We start from the raw sequence: 20,909 nt of genomic DNA on the forward strand, positions 1-20,909 counted from the left end.
ATATATATACATATATATATATATATATATATATATGTATATATATATGTATAACCGTAGGTGTATGGCTTGAGATAGGCAAGTCGAAAAACGGTTTAATGGAGGTTTCTAATTAGCATCTTTTCCATGTAAATAAGTATTGTTTATTTTTCCTGGTAACGTTTCAGGTTGTCATTCCTCGTGATCATGGTTTCAGCAAAGAGTTAAAAATGGTGAAGTATACTACTGCTGATCAGGAGAAACGTTAGAGCAAAATCTAGTAGTTGCGTCTCGAGATGTGTGAAACGCTCGAGTTATTTTTGGATAAAACTGTTGCCGACTATATATGAACGGTATAAATCTGCAAAGTGTTGTAGAAATACTTTTCGAATTGGATAAGAACTTGGGAGAAAACTATGCCAAAAAAAAGAAAAGTTTCAGGATTTTTCTCTGCATTTTTTTCTACGATCAAAAAAATTCATCCTGGGCAGTATATGCGTTCCCTATGTCATTTCATTACTTCATTATACTCACTTTAGAAGATAGAAATGATTTCCTTTTCGTTTCGAACTGAAGTTCCAACACAGTTTCCAACTGCTGAGGTTATTTGTAGGAGTAACAGATTGTACGTATCTCAGAAAGTGTTTGATCAGAAAGCGTTTTTGATCAAACGACAGTGATTAGCACATCTTGGATACTGTAGCTCATCAAACGAAACTTTTTTCATTGCTGTCGAAGAGTCATTCTGAATGTCTTGTTCTATTTAAAAATGAGAGGGATGAAGTAATAAATCTCCTGGTTTATTGGAATAAAATGTATTATCAAGATCAAGAATACCAGCTTTATAGGTGTAAAAACTTGTTGCTGATAATGAGATATCATTATTCCTTTGAAAAATGCTTTGTTTTTAAGCGTTCGCGGGACTCACGCTTAGTATTTTTTGAAATGTGCAATTCATAATAGCCGATGCTGCAGATCTCACAGGAATGGAGCGACGGAAGCGGAAGTCGTCAATTGGGGAGTATCTCGATAGGTTAATGGAAAATCCCGATAAAGTGCAGCGTTGTTCAGAGTTTCATATGAATTTACGGACATTTTACAAAAAGCGTTGGTTAGATTTATTAACATTTTGCCTTTGATGCTGAGATTTCTGATTCGTGATTTAGAATCAAGGTGATACATATCCTGGTTTGCTGCTGGAACAGTTCACTTGGAGTGTAACATTTTAACTATCTCTTTCGTTAGTTATGGTTTACAGAATCATCAGGATCATTTTTTAATTCACTGCTGAGGGATATCTATTTTAATGTTTTCATGATACATTTTGTTGTGCTGAAGTAAAATTTCCAAAGTTACGCTAAACAGCTCTACTTCTTCATATCACCGTAGCTACTTGAGGTAGCGTTCTCTAACGATTCGTTTTTTTTGATTCATTTTTGCCCTATCCGGCCATTGAGGGCAACATATCTTCCATTAGTGAGCGGGTTGCATGCCATATGTGACATACATCAATTTTCAAAAAAAGTGTTAGCCGTCAAAGAGTTTTTTTTTTTGTTCAAAGTTAGAATATCGGTGGGAAAGTTAGTCTGAAGATTTTTACTTGCAGGAATTGCCGATTGAAGTCTCCACATGTTCAAGGTGTTGAAGTGGATCTTTTTCGTTTGTATGACACTGTGGTTTCGATGGGTGGATGGCAAAAGGTTCATATTATTTTGTCCAAAATATTGACTAAGTTTGTTTCCTAAGAAATATCGTGTAAAATTCTTTTGCCTATAGCTTGGTTGTGTAAAATGTTTCGGGATCCTTTTCTAAATGAAAGCTTTCGACTACGTTGGTTTTTTTTTTTTTTGTTTTTATTTAAATACTGACGTGTTCTGATTTGATTACTTGAGTTTGAGCTTGAAGTTCCTTTGTGAAACAATTCAATTTTTCATTCCCAAGCTTAGTTGCAGATTTCCAAGTTTTCCTAGTGGAGACTTTAGTGAAACAACCGTTATATTGTTTGGTGTATAAATTAGTATTGCTTGGTTGTTGTTAGCAGAAATTCCAAAAGAAGTTCGCATCTTCTACAAAGACGTGCAGGTCAAACTTTTAACTTAGAAAATGGACATATGGTGACATTGGAAAGTTTTTCATTCTCAGGTTTCATGTAATGAGAAATGGGGTGATATAGCTTGTGCAATCGGTCTTACGAACGGCGTGGCGGTTGCTGAACACGCAGTCAAAGTGCTTTACATGCGGCAAGTCTTCGATTCTTCAATTTTTGTTTGGAAAGTTCGAAACAGTCACTATTAAACATCTTAACTCGTTTTTCTTCCGCTCATCAAGACTTTATTTCGACTAAAAAAACGTTTTGGTTGTTATTTCTTGCCACGTACTCATTTCTTAAGCTTCCATACGTTATTTTTAGATACCTTTCAAAATATGAGCAAAATGAATTGGTTGGTGAAGTGGATGATGCAGATTCAGATCTTTTAAGTTCGAGAAGTCGAAGCAAAGGTTTTTCGTCGTTGGCTACTGCTGACTGTCCGATCAGTACGGGGCAGAGGCAGGCTTCAGGTACAGTCACGGCATTTATTAGTCTGTAAAGATAGGTTGGATTTTGTGAAGATTGAAGTTATTTATGAACCAAATCTATTCCTTGATTATCTTAGAACGTGTGGATGTTTTGTCTCTTTGAACTTTTGTTTTTCACTGTACTTCCACCTTATCACCTTATTGGTGCATCAACATTCCTTGTATGACATGAAGTGCAGTTACACGGTGTATTCTCTCAGAATATTTTGCTTGGTGATCGTTTCTGAGTCGGACCTGCTACGAATCGTATTTAATTTGCAGAATATTTTCGATTACGGCCAGAAAAGAAAGAAGCAGAGTATGACCGCATTGTTAAAAGCCTCCTTTCTGGATTACCGAATGAAGTAATTTTTTACTCATCCTTTATGCGTTAGAGTAGTTGTCTTGATTTTTGACGAATCTTTTTTCGGAGAGAGATCTCTGGCTATATGTTTGAGGTGGACTTCGCTGTGAACGTATGTACACTACTGTCACATCCTGGACCTAGAGTTCTTCGACTTGTTGCTGCTCCACAAATTATCACACTTTTGGTTGCTCATCTTGCGATCTTTCCAGATGGTTTGTCAGTTACTATTTGAAAAATAAAATGGATATGGATTCTGAGAATCATTCAAAAATAAATTATGGCAGAAAGTAAAGAAAATTGTTCCGAATAGTGTTCTTTTTCATCAATTTTCAATAAATGCACAGTTAGGGTGTACTTCGCTTGTATATCTGATTTTTTGCAAATATTAATGGATTGTACTGTGAGTGTTGAAGGGACTTTCACTGTAGATGACCGAGCATTTTACGACTTGTACAAAAGTTGGGAATTGGTTTCTGGTCACAATTTTATTGCATTTTGGAGTGGGGCTGGTATCACTGATGACGAAGTTCTCAAGCTTATTCCTCATATCAGACCTTCCATGGTATAGCATTTTTTCTTTAAATTTTTGGGCTGTGATGAACATCAGTAATTGCAAATATTAAGATTTTTATGTTTCTAAATTTCGCATATCCTTAAACCACACCTCAGTGGAATGGTAGATAGTTATGGGACAGTATTTCATTTTTCGATTACGTCTCTTAATGTTATCAGTTATTTTATTTTCAGATCTCGGAAGAAGAAAGTAATATATTTTGTGGTTTAGACACTGAATTTCAACCGCGTAATGTTGTATCATGGAGGGTGCAGCAGGTGTTGTCAATCATAAGGAATCTTTCCTTTGAAGTGATTAATAAAGCTGTACTGGCAGCGAGTTGGCCTTTACTTAAGTATGTTTGTGAAAATTTAGAGCCAAGACAAGGATTAGTTTGGTCGTTTATTGATATCACCATGATAATTCACATATTAAGTATAGATCATTCCCCCTGCTTTTGCTGTATGTTGAAATATAACGGGTATTAAGCGAGTATATTGCACCTTACTTCTCTGTTTTTTTATTATTAGCGAAAAATAACATCCCTGGGAACTGGTTTACATTGGATTGATAAATCAAGCAACATATGTCTGTCATAAATTATGGTTCATACATTCTCACTGTTTATTTTTTTTCAGATTTCTTTTTATTTGCTCGAGTTGTAAATGGAGTATGTTGAGAACAGCAGCACTTGACGCGCTAAGTAACATTGCTTGTGAAGTAAGCGTTTATTCTATTATTTACTGAGTTTTCTAGAATTTTATAGGATTTTCTGAGATTTTTATCCAATACCTTTCATGCTCACTGATGTTAAGTGTAAAAAAATTTTTAAATCACCAGAGAACTTGACTACTGCGTCAAATTCCAGATCGATCTTATGGCGGAAGAATCATCATCCACCAACCATTTATTACTGAAAACGGTTTCATGCTGTCTTCATTCGGACGATAAATTTCGAGTAAGTTTGTCATCTAGTGAGCTAATCTTGCTTCTAGATTAATCTAAGGACTGAATTATTTTGGAAGTAAAGGCTCGCCACGTATCTACCTCTTTTCCCGCGGGATGTTGTGTTCTTCACAAAGTACTCAGAACATTTTTTTTTAGTAGTGGAAACTAGTTCCATTGATAAACTTTATGATATTGCTTTGCTTAAGGGAAGAATCGCGCTTATGGCTTAAAATTTTACAAACTAATTTATGAAATAATTGTACATTCAGTAAACAGGTTCATTTTCCAGGTAATCCGAGCCCTCGAAATTCTCTCCGGATTGTGCAATAACGAGCGTAATGAATCTCTTATCTGTGAATTTCTCGATTATCGTATTTTATCTAAAATATTTACCGTAATTTCTGTCAAAGATATCATGATGTGTGTTTATACTTTGGAATCTCTATACCAGGTATATTGTGTTACATCATAAGGCGTGTGCGGTGATATTATTTGGCCATTATTTTTTGGTTTATTTGAAAAAAAAAGATCAAATAACGAATTCAGGAATTGGCGTTACTTAGCAGTCCTTTAGGATATGTGTAAATACATTTTTTGATCTTTTGTTATATATTTGGTAATTTTTACAGATCTCCGAACTGGGAGCAACCGCTTGTTACCAGTTATCTCGTTTCCCTCATGCAATTGATACATTGGTGTCTTTAGTAACAGTTGAAGCAGTATCTTTTGGTCCATCCGGATTAATCGGAATGAAAGTGGTTGAGTTTCATGGCCCTTCACAGCTTGCTCCTCCACCTCCTCAAAATATACCAATACCTCAAAATCAGGTATAGTTTTTAGAAAACATTCGTCATGCCTCAGTAGACTTTTTTTCTCGAAAGCGAAAATTTCAAGGTAGATTTTTTAGGCAACCAGACCAGGTTCTTTTGTAACACCCACGCATTCCACGAGTTATTCGTCCAAAATGGTAACTCCACGCGGTTCTTCCAACACTTCAACACCAGTAATTGGAGATTCTAAGGTTTCCAGATTTTTTTGGAAATTTTCCAAGTTTCCCATCTTTGTGAGGGATAGCCGTGGATACATTCCTCGCAGTTTCTTTGTTTTCTTTGAAAATGCATTAATTTTCTAATTAAATACAGCTTGACTGATTTTCGAATGATTTTTGTAGGTTGAGCAGTTGACTGCAAAGTGGATTCGAATGAACTGTATCTTTGAGATGGGCAGTATAGTGCCTCGGGGCGAATTATATGCAAGCTATGTTGATGACCTTCGGCATCGTTACGGTGCCCTTTCCGGCTCCGTTCAAACTTTTACAAATATCATGAGGTTTATTTTGCAGTGTTTCTCTTAAATTCATCGGGAATATCTTCTGGAAATCGTGAGAAGAATTAAACAAATGCAAGGATTGTTGCTTGTCAGAAATATATTCAAATTAGGTTTCTGCGCTATGCTACGTACAATTAGAATTTTTAAATTCAGAGCGGTGTATCCAAGTGTCATACTTCGGATTCAGTCCTCGTCTGGCAGCAATGTGCCAGTTTTTGAAAATATAAGGATGTGTCGATTGAATCCAAATATGAGTAGCCATGAAACTGGTAAGTTCGATCTTCGATCTTCCTAAGTGCTAGTAGATTTGCTTTGGAAAACAATTATGGGTACTGCAAGTTAAGAATTCAGTAATAACAAGGTTTCTTCAGATTAAGTTGCAATTTATTTTATAAACCATGCAATGCTTGCAGCCTCTACAAACACCGATTCTCATACATCTTTGGTGGCGAATCATCCGCTCGTACAGAAAATGTTAACAGATAACGTGAATGCACCACCAATTTTAAATGGCCATACTACTGTTACCGTAGTTGCTACTACTCCAGCTATTGACAAGAAGTATTCATGCTAAACGTTTGAAACTTTAAAAATTTTGGTTTTTTTGAAAATTTGAAAAATTCTGAACGTACTCCCAGAAATAAGATCACACTTTTTAACTCTGGTAAACCTCTGTTTCTGTTTTGGTCTTTGTGATATGGGGAAGGATTTCGATTCTCTAAACTGACTGACACTTTTTGTTTTGCAGGTTAGCGAATGAAATATCTAACAATACAACAGTTTTGCCAGCGTCATTTCTCTCAGAAGATACGACACGTCTCACTTCCTCCCATGTAGCGAATGTACAACCCTCAACCAGTTTATCAGTCGGGCAACAGGTAGTTATAAGAGTGCACAACAAAAAATACTGTTTTAATTTCTTTGTAGAACTGTATGAAGGAAATTATTGATTGTACATTTGTTGGAGGCAAATTATATCCTGATTTTCCGAACTTACGGAATTATGATCAAATTTTATGGAAATGGGAAAGGAGAAATATTTTTCCTATGACTTTCTAAAATACCAATGTTATTTGAGGTTTGTCGAGGGGCAATTGAGGCGTATGAGTTCATATCGGAGCAGCGACATGAGACAAAGATTTTGCGTATAGAAAATGCTTCGCGAACAATCGTAAACGCTGTGGATGAAAAACTTGTTCCGCAAGTGAATTATTTATATTTACAAGAATTGCTCTTATCCAGTTGTAGGTTTTAGTTTTGATTAGTGCTAAAAATCTAAAATTAAATGTCCCGTTTTATTTTCGATACTTCAATATTATGAATCAGATTCATATCTTTAAACAAGTAGTGATCCTCACAAAATGGAAATAGATTTGGTCTTAAAAAAAGTTCTCTCATTAACGTAAAGTTGCAGGTACATAATCAAATACAATCCAAAAGTACTATTGCAAGGCGTATGAATGGAGTATGTGATAGTCGAGTTATAAACAGTGAAAGTATGGCAAATGGCTTTGATAGTGAACTTCCGCAGTCTTCCGGAAGTACGGTCAGTCAAGCATTAAATGGAAATCTAGCTTTCTCGGGCTCGAAAGAGGCAGGATTTCTTAATTTTATAAATTATATAGCGAAGTGCGCGAATTTCATTTTTATGTTGAAAAATTGAAAACTATCGTTTATGTTGGGAGGAAAGTTAAGTAGTAAAGGGCCCTTCATTTTTATACGGAATACTAGGTGCGTAACTCCGATGTACAATACTCGCCAAAGTTTGCAGAGTCAAAGACTGTTGCTTACATGTTTACATTTTGAATCCTTTTTCTGAACCTTAACGCCCTTATTTTCCACCAATTTATAGCGTTTACCGTGGATCTGTGTTGGCTGTATTAATCTTTAGTCATATATAAAATACAACACCTTAGAACTTAAATTTAGGTGAAACCGGTAGTAAATGTTGCAAAAACGAGTGCTGATACTCAGATGATACATCCTTCGACATCTGCAATGGGGAACTATCGTGATGATGATTGTGATTCACTGAAATCTTGTGCATCTACACCCTGTTCTCCAATCTCTGTGAAGCGACGTCGCGTATCAGCATGTTCGAACACCAGGCCAACCACATCTTCAGCCGACAGTGACGATTACTTGTGTGAATGGAATGGATGCGGAAAGTAATTAAAGCAGTTCTTTTGTTGTGCTAGTACTTTTATTGTGCTAGTTTCTTAGCTAAAACTTTGTAACTTCGAACTGTTTTTGAAAATTGTATGCACACAAAATTTACTTCATGTTACCAGGGAAGGATCTGCATTTTTCCATCTTTTTCTAATTTCCGTAGAGTTTAATTTTTTAGGCATTTTTCATCTGCATCTTTCGTTCTTTATCACTGCACTAAGGAGCATATTAGCAATGATCACAGCATACAATGTCATTGGCCACGATGTGATTCAACAGTGCGTGCCAAATGGTCCATGGTGACGCATTTACAAGATCACCATTGTAATGAAGTTGCTCTAAAAGCTGCAGCCAAAAGACGGAAAGAAGGTTCATATCTGCGAAGATTTATAAATAATTAAAGTAACAATGTAAACAATTAAAGTTTGCAAACAAGTAGTTGCCAAGTAATTAATTAAAATAATAATCAAACTTATAAATAATTAAAGTAACGATAATCATTCAAGTAATTTTTTTTACCATCATACAGTTTTTTAAATAAATGATCAAGTAATTAACAAGATGAGAGCAAGCTCAAGAACATTCTATACTGTTCCTTGAAATTATCCCTGTTCATGTTACTCACTTTTTCACTTTTCATTTTTCATTTCGTTTTTTCTTATTTGCAGGCCACGGTTTACCTTTAGGGCCAGTTAATCCGGAAAGGCCACGAGAAATTGTGCAACACCCGGGATATTCAAAGAATGCAGCTGTTGAAGCAATCCGGCGGCATGCCTTCAATTATCTTCCCCGTGATATCACGGTGTGTTTCTTTTATTTCTTCGAATTGTAATAATTTGTGCGGCGGTGTTTTCCATATGCTTAATTAGTTTTTCCTGGTTTTAACGGTGAGTTGAATATAGGATTAAAATCTCTGCAAAAGAGAAAATGTGAATATGTTGAAAACTTATAGGATGATCCCGAAGGACCCGTGACGAAAAGTATCCGTTTGACCAGCTGTCTCATTCTCAGAAATTTGGCGCGTTATTCAACCGATGGAAGACGGTAAACTTTTTCTTTTCGTGATAATCACACACGCCTTAATCAGACTTCTCTTGAACTTTGTAGAACCAGCAACAGTGTTTTATTTCCATTTCGTTTTTTGCTCTTGTTTATAGCATGAATACATGGTTGTATTCAGATCAGTTTTATCTTTTTCAGTCATCTTTATTGTCGAGTTGAATGGAATGGTTATGTAATTAATTGCTTCGAAATTTTCAGACTTCTTCGCCGACACGAGCGTTTACTTAGCTGGTTATCGTTATCGCGTGTGGAAAGTAGCTCAGCATTAGCACAACTTCTTGCTGAATTATATTCTCAGCCGTCCTCCTCCCCTTCCTATTCATCCTCATCCTCATCACCTCATCGTACTTATCATGTGCCAACTGCATCAAATGCTGCAACAGTTGCAAAAGCCTTATGACCAGTGGAATATGTTTATATATCGCAAGGGATATATTGTTTTGCAGAACCAATTATTTTAGTATGACATAGTCTAATTTGTTTGTTTCAAACACGGTTTTATTTTCATCAAGAGAGTGGTTACCACACTTCTCTTTGTTAATTATCCTTTTCAGCTGAAATCCCTTCATTCAGTAGATCACCTATTACTTGTTGTTGCATCTAAGTAGGCCCAAATCCTGGGGCTTGAAGCACAATTTTAATTTAAAATCTTGAAAATTTGTTACCAAATATAGGATCGCCTGCATGCCGAAGACTTTTCTTATCCGTTCATTTGCATATTAATTTTGTGCTATGATCCATATGTTTTTAAGAAAACAGTCGATACGTTTGTGTATAAATGCTTTGTTTTACGGACCATTTATAATGTTTTGTAAACTTATGTTCTTCGGATTACATTTGTTCATATGTGTCGTATTACTTCTTTTGTGAATTTACCTTATATTATGTGACATAAAATTATGTCGTTGACAATCTGAATCGAATATCGTTTTAGTAAATAAATTGTTCTGACGGTTCAGATACTGGAAGTGTTGTCGAATCACATGTATTTCTCTTAGCTTAGATCAAGTCAACAGAAGGAAGTAAATGGTTGCATGGGAACGATCATTCATATAGTTAGTGATTGGAGGAGGTCTTCATGACAGCTGAGCTTGACCCATGTGTTATTACACACGCTGTAGTGGTGCTTTTTTTCTTTTTTTTGTACAAGTTTGTAGATATTGGACTTCTGAAGTAGGTAGTAAAGTTAAGTCAGGTTTTCAAGTCTTCATAAATGTTGGTAAAGTACTGGTATATAAATAGGGTATCTAAGGATGTAATGAAGAGAGATCGGAAGAAATGACGTCGAAACGGGAGGTATGCTATTATTTCCATCACGATGTACCAAATTTTCATTATGGCTCGAGGCATCCAATGAAACCACAGCGCTTAGCTGCTTTACACAGTCTAGTTGTCAATTATGGATTGCACAAAGAAATGCTTGTACTCACACCCCCTCGTGCATCTGCAATCGAGATTGAACGGTTCCATTCGAAGTAAGGTCTTTGCGCGTTCCAGGATTATTTTTGATACATGTAACTTGGTTGTTGTATGCTGAAGATTTGTCTCTGCTTTTCAGCATCTCTTCACTCAAGTTTAAGATATAAACATTGTGACATTATAATCACTCATCTATTTCTTACATCCTAAAATCTTACATGTAAAACATATTTTTTTTGACACGTACCTTGACGCAAAAGCAAATTTGCAGAACAGCGAACAGCTCAGAATCATGTGCAGTTGATACTTTTCCTCCATTTCTTTTGATAAATCAACCTGAACTGATTTCTCTCACTAGCAGCGCCATAACCATTCTGTATGAACATTTGTAATTATATAGTGGCAACAACCATTCTTTCACCAATTCTGACATAGATCTGCATCGTGGTCTAATAGTTATTCAGAACTGTTAAGAAATATGAGGCTGTTCTGTCTTTGCCTTTCGATTATATGTAGAGTCATATAAACAAGGTTGGACACGAACGTAAGAGTTTATCAAAAATTCACTTTAGTGATTATAATGACTTGTAGAAAAATTTGCTTGCAATGTTGAAATTCTATATTTGCAGAGATTATGTGGATTTTCTTCAGCGAGTGTCACCCCGCACAGCTGACCAGTATGAAAATCTTTTCTCACAATACAATATTGGTGAAGATTGTCCCATTTTCGATGGGATTTTCGAATTTTGTTCCATTTACACGGGCGCTACACTTAGCGGTATGGTTTAGATTTATGTTTATATTGTGATGGGCCTTCGCTTAATTTTTTTTTCCTCATAATTAAATGGGAGATCAAATTATTCAGAAAAGTTTGAAATATTTCCTTTGTGTGTAATAAAGAGTAACATTTTGCAGGTGTTGCTCGCCTAAATCATGGTCTAAGTGATATTGCCATTAATTGGAGTGGTGGTTTACATCATGCCAAAAAACGTGAAGCTTCAGGATTTTGTTACGTGAATGACATTGTTATTGGGATCTTAGAATTGCTGAAATACCATCCTCGAGTACTTTATATTGATATAGATATACATCATGGCGATGGAGTTCAAGTAATCTTTGTTAACAAGCCAGTTAAGGTTTTTTTAAGCGAAATTTAGTTATTGCTATCAGGAACATGATTAATACTGTTCTTTGGTTTAATTTTTTTATTTTCTAATTCTTAGGCACAACATTTCCAGGAAGCGTTCTATTTGACCGATCGAGTGATGACCGTTTCGTTTCATAAGTACGGCAATTATTTTTTCCCAGGAACTGGGGATATGTATGATGTTGGGCAGGATAGTGGTCGTTATTACGCTGTGAACGTCCCCATGAAAGAGGGGATGGATGATGAAAGTATGTATATTCTTTCATTTATCCTAGCGCCGATACAGTCTTTATGGATTTATAGGAACTATCGATTGGACTAAAACTTTCCGTTATATTTATTTTTATGAACTTTTGTTATGAAAATAATATATGTAAGCTCATATCCATTTTCAATTCAGAAATCCTATAAATGATTAAAATCCTATAAATGATTAAACTAAATTTTTAGTTTTGGAATTAAATTCACTTCAGATTATCATTCCTTGTTTAAACCAGTCGTGGGGGCTGTTATTGATTGTTTCAATCCATCAGTTATTGTCCTGCAATGCGGAGCTGATTCACTAGGATGCGATCGCCTGGGGTGTTTTAATTTGAGCTTTTCGGGCCATGGGTTCGTTATTTCTGCTTCTTCAATAGATTAACTTAACTGTTGTACGCTTTCTATTGCTGTAAATAGTTATGAAAGCTGCGATGATTATTTGTCTGTATACCGACTAAACGGTAAATCCTGATACAGTATTTTCAGTTTTCGGTTTTTATCGGAACGATTTACAGTATGCATTTCTTTAGTATCGAAATATCATTTTAGAGAATGTGTAGATTTTGTTCGCAGTTTGGGAATTCCAATGCTTGCAGTGGGTGGTGGAGGATATACATTACGTAACGTCGCACGGTGTTGGACGTATGAAACTGCAATTCTCGTTGGCAAAAAAGACGAAATACCAGACGAAATCCCGAATAATACTGGTGATACTTTCATCTGCTCTCGAGATTCTAGTTACTTTGAGGGAATTCACAGTGTTTAAAATATTTCTTTTCAGAATATCTACAGTTCTTTGCCCCCGAATTTACGTTAAGACCGACACTGGCAAAAAGGCAGGAGAATCAAAATACCAAAGAAGTCCGTCCAATTATTTTTTTTGAGATAGTATGGAAATGTGTACATTTGTGTTTATTTCGATCTTTGCCTAAACTCATCTTTTCATAACATTTAAATTCATATTACACTTTAAGCACTTCCATGCGTCATTTGTACAAAAGGTCAGCGCGGTATTTTCATGATTTTTAGTATATCACTGCTCTCAAGCAAGAAGTGTTGGATCATTTGAGGCAAATTCGTCATGCACCTTCGGTACAGATGCAAGAAGTCCCACCCGATCTTTTAGATCCTGATGAAGTACTTTTTCATTTTGAATTTCCTACAAAAATGTAAATCTGAAGGACTGTTGATGTTAATGTATACATGTATAAACCTTTCAACTTGAGTCTGCTTTTTCAGGTATTCTCATTGCAAGAATCTCCTCCAGATGTTCTTCCAACTGATAATAATCCAGATGGCGGTACATTTTTCGGTATCAATTCTGAAATTGATCGCTCATCATGACTTTCTCTAGTGCCTATCGATATGATTCGGAGCTGCTCCATCCTGGACCGCTTTTAGAGCCTGTCTGTTTGATACGTTGGATGACTAACTCTAAATATATGGAAGAAAGGAGATGTACCATTTTTCGTTAAAAAATTTCTGCCTACTTTATGCAGCTGTTTGGTTTTATGCATCGCTTATATTGATCTGCATTGGTTCATGTTTCATCACTGAATTTCAAAATAAATCTGGCATCTCAAAGCATGCTGTACTCTATTAACAAACTTAAGCTAAAGACTTCATATTTGTTGAAAACGTATTTTGTTTCAGATAAAGTCGTTCATGACTCACAAAGAATGAAGAGCATCGTGGAAATATAATGCTTTCCCTACATGGTTAAATAAATGAATACAACTATGACGGATTCTTAACAGTTGCCATTTGCAGATAAAGTCGATTTGAGCAGATGAAAAATGTGAGTAGAATAACACGTAAGCATTATTTAAAAAACTATCAAGGTACTCCAAATTTCCAGAGGATGAAGAATGTTCATATCAAGAGGAGAGGTCTGAATGAACAGAGTAGTTGTGGGGAAGGACAAGTCGGACAAGTTCCTCAAATGAAGAATTTGTAACAAGAAAAAACAGTGCTTTAGAGACAATGACTTATTTGGTATTTAATTGGCACCCAAATGATTCAACTGTTCATTTCCTTCAACTCTTTAGTAACAGTAAAAACAAAATAAAGTATATACCGGAAATTGATTCCATTTTACAGTGTCGTACAGTCTCAAAATGTCACAATTGTGCACGATTACTACACTGTGATGCTACACTTGGAGAAAATGTTAAAATAAGGAATATTTGTAAACACAAAAGTTACACAAGGCAATTATATCGTAGGTGGCGAAGGTGATGAAGTTTTAATGTACCTGTTGCAGAAAGACGAGTTTCAGGGAAATATTACCGCCGACGATCTGAGTAAGTTTCAGTATGCGTCAACAACTTACCAAAATATTGTTAAATGATGGGAAGTTGTCGCAAATATTTTTCATCGAAACACGACTGTTTTCAACGCATCTTCGGGATGGATCTGCAAATCAGTTGTAAAATATGGCAATAAAATTTCTCTAAACAAGAGAAAACTACCATAAACTTCCTGTTGTATGCAAAAATATCCTTAATAAGAAAGTTGACCGGGAATTATTTAACACGTTTACTGACATTTTGTGGTAGCTCTGCTATAGTGTTTGAATAGCTGTCATCGATATTGAAGAGGCACTTAGTACCCCAAAACATATTCCTACAGTAAGTCGTGATTACAATACTTTTTGGGATATTAAACATCTTCGAACTTTTTTTTTTTAAAGATACGACGCATACTGTGACGTACAAGAATGAATAACGGAAATTCAAGGTTTAATTACGGTTTATGGTACTAATTGGTTAAATTGATGTGTGGTGTTCATATAATGTAAACGGTTTGATATCCAGCAAGCATGCAAAATGCTTCAGTAACAAAAAGTTATAAAAAGTAGAACCTCAAGGACTACTTCAGCACCATCGTTAAATTTATAGGCAACTCTGCCGTCAATAACCAAATGAGCATCATAACAACGTGAATGCAATCGCAAACGCTTCACTAATCCACGAGGCGGGAACTCTGGATATGTTGCATTATATATTGGATTGCAAACGCAGTAAGCCATATCTACAAAAGGCACTGAAATAAATATCATGTAAAATGAAGTTGAAGCAAATTTTTATCGAAGACCAACAAGAAATGGACATTGATGAAGAAAAAATAACTTTCAGAATCCGGAGTGAGCAGTAGGCGACTATTATAAATGTCACGAATCCTTCGAATAAGTGATTTATCCTCTCCCAATGTTATATTACCGATCTCCTTCGAAGCAATACCCAGAATATTAGATATACAGTGATCAGTCATTTTATTTATATTGAAATACCAGGAAGTCGAACCAGATCCTGAACTATTTGGTCATTTTTTTTTTCCAATATGAATTTCGACGAAAATAGCACCACTACAATATGCATAGCCTAAATAAACCTGCATAGCTCTTAGTGATACTATTAAAAGGCACATGAAAGAGCACAGAAATTAAAAACTACGTGCATTGTTTTTGCATATGCTCCTCAACAGTCGCTATTCTCTACTCCATTTACCCGAATGTAATAAATGACTGTTCAAAAACGAAAAGATACCCTACATCACCTCATGCTTGGAGTTTGCTTGGGAATTTAGAACTAGCACCCTGGATAACTGGGAAAGACTCCGGAGATACCGGATCTGTAAAAATCGAACCTGTACATATTACAACACCGCTGCTTTTCTGTTTCACCATTTCACCATAATCACATTGAATTTCATAATAAGAGACACGTGATGACAAGCTCTCTCCGATAAAAACATCGTTTAAGGCCAGATCCGATAATACATTCACATTTCCTTCAGTAGGGTTTTCCGTTTTTCTCCTTGATTTCAACATTTCCCTGAGATTTGGATTAATAAAAAACACCAATGACGTAATATTAATTAGAAGCTAAAAGCTGGTCTTGAATCCCCAGGGTATTGAGATCGTGATGTATGGACATGGATAAATAATGTTTTATGGATAAAATTCTCGATGGAAAATCAAAAATGAACCAAAACCCGTAGTAGATAAATCGTACTGCATTTTTGAGTAATGAAAAGGAAGCTGTTCTTCATGCAAATAAAATGGTTCAATATCTCCAACATCCCCTTCCAAGCGTATGCGTATACGTTGTCGATATAACCACCTGAAATTAACATTTTCATGGAATAAAATTGATATTTAGGATTTCTGATTACAGAAAAATTATAGCTTGACTTAAATTACAACCTAATTTATATCAGTTACCTTTCAATTATGATTTTTTCTAAATGCTGATCACTAATCGAAGATATAAGAACATGTTTTTTCTATTGTTCTAAGAATCCTTCATCAAATGACAACCAAGATCATAGAACGTGTGAAGTATTTTAAATGGAATAATGTTCTCACAAGCGTTATTTTTGAAATATAAATAAAAAATTAATTGTTAACATCTGGCAACCAACAGCCAATACCCTATATTAATTATTTGATTAAACAAGGTTTAATAATGTTGGTTTCAAAAATAATACTTCTTTAGTACCTGAAATCACCGGCAAGTAATCGTTTTAAGGCATCTTTGAAATATTCGTGCGACAGTTTCTTCAGCAAACAAAGATAGCCCTCTGAGCTAAAACTAGAATCATTGTTTTGAACACAGAAATATAAAAGAAGCTAAAGTGAAACATTAACAAGTACCACATAAACGAATGATACATTTTAATTTTGTATGCTAGCTAACAAAATACGAGGCTACCTTAAGCTCACTATTTTAATTTCGATCTAAACTTTTCAACGATTCATACCCATCCATTTGCACTTTAGATCGTTGAACGCTGTAAGACTTTATTTCAAATTTCAACTTGCGTAAGTTTCATAACTGCAAAGAGGAAAAATGAAGCACACCCAAATTAACCGGTACAAGTCTCAACAATATCCAAAAATTATAAAATTTTAACCCCTTAGGATCAGTATTTATTCCTATCACAGGTTTTTCAGTTGATAAAATTTTTGAAGCTGCGTGCAGAAACGTGCCATCACCACCCGCAGAAAATACAGCATCGGCCCACGAAACTGCAGCATTATTGTAATCGAACTTCTGCACAGTTCGAGTTTCGATACCACAAGCTCTAAGATTAAATACTGAATTAGTGATGAGCAAAATAGTCAGATAAAAAATCCACATTTTTGCGAAGTTTCTCTAAAAATTGCATAAAAGCTATCTGAATATTAAACTCCAGCTGAAAAGCAATCTACAGACCTTAGTTCATCTATCACGACATTTAAAAACTGATAGTGTTCATCATACCGCCTTCGAAGCCTTTCATAGTTAGATCCTCGCCGTACCAGCTTAAAAAAAAAAAAATGTGATTTTTGGAGATAAAACTCCCTTCAGCTAATAAGCAGAAAATAGTTGCACTAGGCAAAGAAAAACATGGATGCATAAACTAATTTTACCGCTTTTTTCAGCTGAGTTTCGTCAAGAAATGGATGAGTTTGCCTTTCATATTCCAACCGTGTTAATTTAGACAGAATCAGAATCTTTTTAGGTTTGAAAGTACACTTCTGAAACATTAAAAATTAGTTTCACAAATTGCAATGCCAATAAATACAACAGATGAAAGTAAGCAAATGAATTACTTCATGTAATGCAAATGACCAAAAAATATCACCAGTAGGGTTAATGGAAGAGATTTGGAAGCAGAAATGATAAAGAAGCTTTCTAATTGAACAGTTCAAAAGACTGCATAGAAACTAGTCATATTTATTCATGCTTCTCCAATTCTATCAGCGTTCTTATTAATGAAAAATAAGGAACCTCGGCTGTGTTGGAATTATCGCTAGTCTGAATTTTCGTTCCTGTAGTATTATATGACGATTGATATATTGCAACAGGGCTATCCATATTGGTGGCGAAGAGCTGTATTGCAGTGACACGCGCCAGCAGTGCACTACTGGTTACCGAAAATTTCTGCATAATGCGTTTCATTTGTTTTCAAAATAATTTTAAAAACAGCGACTGTAATAGCGATGTGTGATGGCATAAGTGCAGTGAAAGTGCATGTTGTACTGACGTTGCTGCTGCAACTAATTCTCCTTTAGTAATGATTATGGAAGGTAGTTGTATGACAAACATCAAACTCTCCATAGAGCGTCATTCAGTGACATGAAATCAGGAGAAATGAAATATGCCACAATTATAGTCATGTGAACCAATGTTTCATCCCTAATCAGTTGTGGACGTAGATGACGAAGGGACTACGTTGACCACTTTCATTTCCATACTAGCTTACTTCAAGTGAAAGTGTGTTATTTAGAGAACAATTATATCTAAAGTTCATTCATCCTCTCATGCAATTACGGGAAGATGAAAGTGCAGATGAAAAAAGAGTGCAAATGAATATTAAAAATAGAAGAAAAGTTAACGAAGAGATCCACAAATGGATCGATATACATGGGTCATCACTATAATGATTGTGCTATGCAAACGAAGATTTGGGAAGGGTTCTACCCATGCTTGCTTCAAGCACTACAAATGTAGTGTATCTTCCAGCTTCGCAATGGATTTTTTAAGTGAAGAACCGCATGCGCGGAATTAATTCACGCTTTACTTCTAAGTTTCATCTATCAGAGCCTAGCGAACTTGGACGGTGACAACGAAGCCCTCAAGACGTAGGCTTAGTTAGAGTAGTCTTCTCTTAGATGTATGGTCTTACAAGGCTAGACAAGCTTTATTTGTTTGGGTTTAAAGTTAGAGCTAATTTTTTTTCTAGGATTGTTGCGGGAGGCTAGGGAACCAATCTGCTCTGGACACACTTTGTCTGACCCTTCAATTGAGACCTATTGGTAGGGACCCTACTGGAAGCATAAGCCATCACCTGCATAGATCGCAATCTCACAAGGGCATACAAGCTTCTTCCCGCGACAAGAGGTGTCCGTGGAGCAGTACACATGGGTCTGTAGTGGAGTGGAATGTTGATGTAAGCGTGGTACAGATATGTGTTGTCCGCTTGGCCAGGGTGAATTGGATTGGGTTTATGTCCTGACAGCAATCATTTCCGGATATCCCATAGTATATCTCACCGAGTGACGGGAAGAATGGGAAGGAACAACGCATCTGCAAGCTGGACCACTCTCATTTCAATCCTCAGTTTGCCAACGTCGGCTCGATAACTCGTAAATGGTGAACGATTGAAGTTATGCTGCCTGATCTCTTTTCCCTTCCCCGCCTTCTCTTCCCTCTCTATTCGTTTCATTTCTCCAGTCCCTCTCCTCCCTTCTCCATTCCCTCTGCCAATTTCTCCATAGCATTGACCGAACTGCAGATGCTAAATGTAAGCGACCTAACATATTGTGACCTGCAAGTTTTCTTTTCACTGCAAGCAGCAATCATGCAACCACTGCAGCTCCGGATTATCACAAATTCCAAAAAATAATAGGAAATTTCATTTATACAAAACCATATAAGGTATACATTCTTATGGCACTGTAACATTTATTAAAAAAGTAAGGTGGAGAATGGCTGCACCGCAGATAAGTACCAATTCGACATGCCAGTCGGCGCTTTTATTAAAACGACAACTTCAAGGTTGCAGTTAATGAAATGACAGGTTTAGAGAGAGGGAGAAAGAGTTCAAATTTTGAACTTAATCGAAACTTTTATAATTATAAGATTATTTCCAATGTGTGTAGATTCAGTTTTAATATATGTGCTTTTTAACTTTAACAAAAGACCTCCTACGTACTTCTTTTATTTGTCGGTTTTTCCGCAATAACTGTAAAATTGTTCTGCGAAATGAACTTTGATAAAACGATAACCTTTGTCTTTTCCTAATTCATTCTTGCTTTTACTCAGCATGATAATTCAATACATGTTCTAATTTGCACCATTGTTAGTAATGGGAATAAAGATTTAAGAAATAAAATTAGAAATTCTTTTCTGTAGATTTAAAACGATCACCAGTAGAAGGATTCTCAGCTGGTCTTCGTGGCGATGTTGAAGATATTTACAAATGGGAAGTGGTTGTACTTGGACCACCAGATACTCCGTAGTAAATTATCTTTAACTTTTTGTAGAAAAAAAAAATGCTTTGTCCTTCTCTTTTTCCCAACTTTCCCTTAGCAATACCATCCATTCTTTCCCCAAAAAATATCCGATAACACATCCTGATGAACTCAGTGTATTGTTATTATGCATAACAGATGATCAGAATCATTTATGATTTTTCAAAAAACATTCACGAATACCTTCAGTGAAGGTGGGGTATTTCGTGCTACACTCGATTTTCCTGCCGATTACCCGCAGCGGCCGCCAAAAATGCGATTCATATCAAAAATCTGGCATCCAAACAGTATGCTTCTGTTTGATGTGCTATCCAAAAGTTGGGTTTTGAATAAGATTTGGACATTAAACTATTATTATGCATGCATTATTTAGCTTATTTTATAGAGTTTTAGTAGACATCGATGGCAATGTTTGTATATCAATCCTTCATGAACCGGGCGATGATCGTTACGGCTATGAGAAACCGGAGGAGCGCTGGTTACCAGTTCATACAGTTGAAACCATTTTGCTGTCTGTCATATCCATGCTTGCTGATCCTAATTACGAGTCACCTGCTAATGTTGATGCTGCCGTATGTTAATGTTTTATAACACGGGAAGTGCACTTGATAAAATAACATTATGGATTCGACCGTCTACTCCATTTTGAGCAATTTTTCGATTTCCAGCTTCTTGGCTTTTCTCCCATTGCTTCCTTTTCAAGATCTTAGCCTACAAATAGAATTCTTCTACTTCGTTGATAACGATAACGAGTGATAAATGATGAAACACTTTGCAAGCGGATTTTCCAGAATATTCCAGAAAATGCTTCGTGAAAATTATCCAGCATTTAAAAAGAAGGTTGCTGAATGCGTACGCAGAACTCAAGAAGAAACTTAATAACAAACATCAACACTTACACACGCACCAATTAATGACATTCACCGTGCGATTAATATTGGATATAAACTTGTGCATTAATTTTATAAGTTTGTAAAACAAATTAGTGAAATCATGTGATTTCAGAACAAACAAGGCACAAAACGCCTTGTTTCCTCCGTAAATACATTGAAATCAGTTCAGTCCAAGCAGCAATTTCCTTTAATCTCAATTTAAA

General features: G+C 35.8%; 5 protein-coding genes across 5 annotated transcripts; 3 read left to right on the forward strand and 2 right to left on the reverse strand.

Moving 5' to 3' along the window:
* Positions 1-952: 952 nt before the first annotated feature.
* LOAG_00875 (hypothetical protein) lies at positions 953-9,915 on the forward strand. The gene is made up of 24 exons (XM_020445575.1): positions 953-1,090; positions 1,586-1,679; positions 2,122-2,219; positions 2,390-2,538; positions 2,818-2,900; positions 2,994-3,114; positions 3,331-3,464; positions 3,650-3,810; positions 4,094-4,175; positions 4,324-4,413; positions 4,693-4,854; positions 5,033-5,230; positions 5,311-5,424; positions 5,575-5,732; positions 5,886-6,001; positions 6,146-6,293; positions 6,481-6,610; positions 6,811-6,936; positions 7,147-7,326; positions 7,662-7,900; positions 8,080-8,270; positions 8,570-8,703; positions 8,854-8,945; positions 9,162-9,915. The coding sequence occupies exons 1-24, from the start codon at positions 966-968 to the stop codon at positions 9,361-9,363; spliced, it is 3,327 nt and encodes a 1,108-aa protein (XP_020303982.1). The 5' UTR covers positions 953-965; the 3' UTR covers positions 9,364-9,915.
* A 117-nt stretch (positions 9,916-10,032) lies between these two features.
* Positions 10,033-13,377, forward strand: LOAG_00876 (histone deacetylase 3). Its single transcript, XM_003136416.2, has 9 exons — positions 10,033-10,438; positions 11,012-11,160; positions 11,298-11,491; positions 11,621-11,777; positions 12,003-12,141; positions 12,340-12,497; positions 12,572-12,651; positions 12,820-12,927; positions 13,030-13,377. The coding sequence occupies exons 1-9, from the start codon at positions 10,242-10,244 to the stop codon at positions 13,132-13,134; spliced, it is 1,287 nt and encodes a 428-aa protein (XP_003136464.1). The 5' UTR covers positions 10,033-10,241; the 3' UTR covers positions 13,135-13,377.
* Positions 13,378-14,163: 786 nt separating this feature from the next.
* LOAG_00877 (hypothetical protein) lies at positions 14,164-17,829 on the reverse strand (the record flags this gene model as incomplete). The annotated part of the gene is made up of 10 exons (XM_003136417.2): positions 17,568-17,829; positions 17,207-17,314; positions 17,010-17,098; positions 16,708-16,878; positions 16,293-16,379; positions 15,807-15,914; positions 15,439-15,626; positions 14,922-15,101; positions 14,654-14,823; positions 14,164-14,205 (listed from the first exon to the last, which is right to left on the reverse strand). The coding sequence occupies exons 1-10, from the start codon at positions 17,736-17,738 to the stop codon at positions 14,164-14,166; spliced, it is 1,314 nt and encodes a 437-aa protein (XP_003136465.1). The 5' UTR covers positions 17,739-17,829.
* Positions 17,830-18,644: 815 nt separating this feature from the next.
* Positions 18,645-19,005, reverse strand: LOAG_00878 (hypothetical protein; the record flags this gene model as incomplete). Its single annotated transcript, XM_003136418.1, has 2 exons — positions 18,645-18,866; positions 18,910-19,005. 2 exons carry the CDS (start codon positions 19,003-19,005, stop codon positions 18,645-18,647), a joined length of 318 nt encoding a protein of 105 aa, XP_003136466.1.
* Positions 19,006-19,267: 262 nt separating this feature from the next.
* LOAG_00879 (ubiquitin-conjugating enzyme E) lies at positions 19,268-20,692 on the forward strand (the record flags this gene model as incomplete). Its single annotated transcript, XM_003136419.1, has 5 exons — positions 19,268-19,337; positions 19,695-19,800; positions 20,003-20,100; positions 20,207-20,385; positions 20,615-20,692. 5 exons carry the CDS (start codon positions 19,268-19,270, stop codon positions 20,690-20,692), a joined length of 531 nt encoding a protein of 176 aa, XP_003136467.1.
* Positions 20,693-20,909: the final 217 nt, after the last annotated feature.

Source organism: Loa loa, assembly GCF_000183805.2.
Source record: "Loa loa unplaced genomic scaffold supercont3.10, whole genome shotgun sequence".
NCBI classification, from domain to species: Eukaryota; Metazoa; Nematoda; class Chromadorea; order Rhabditida; family Onchocercidae; genus Loa; species Loa loa.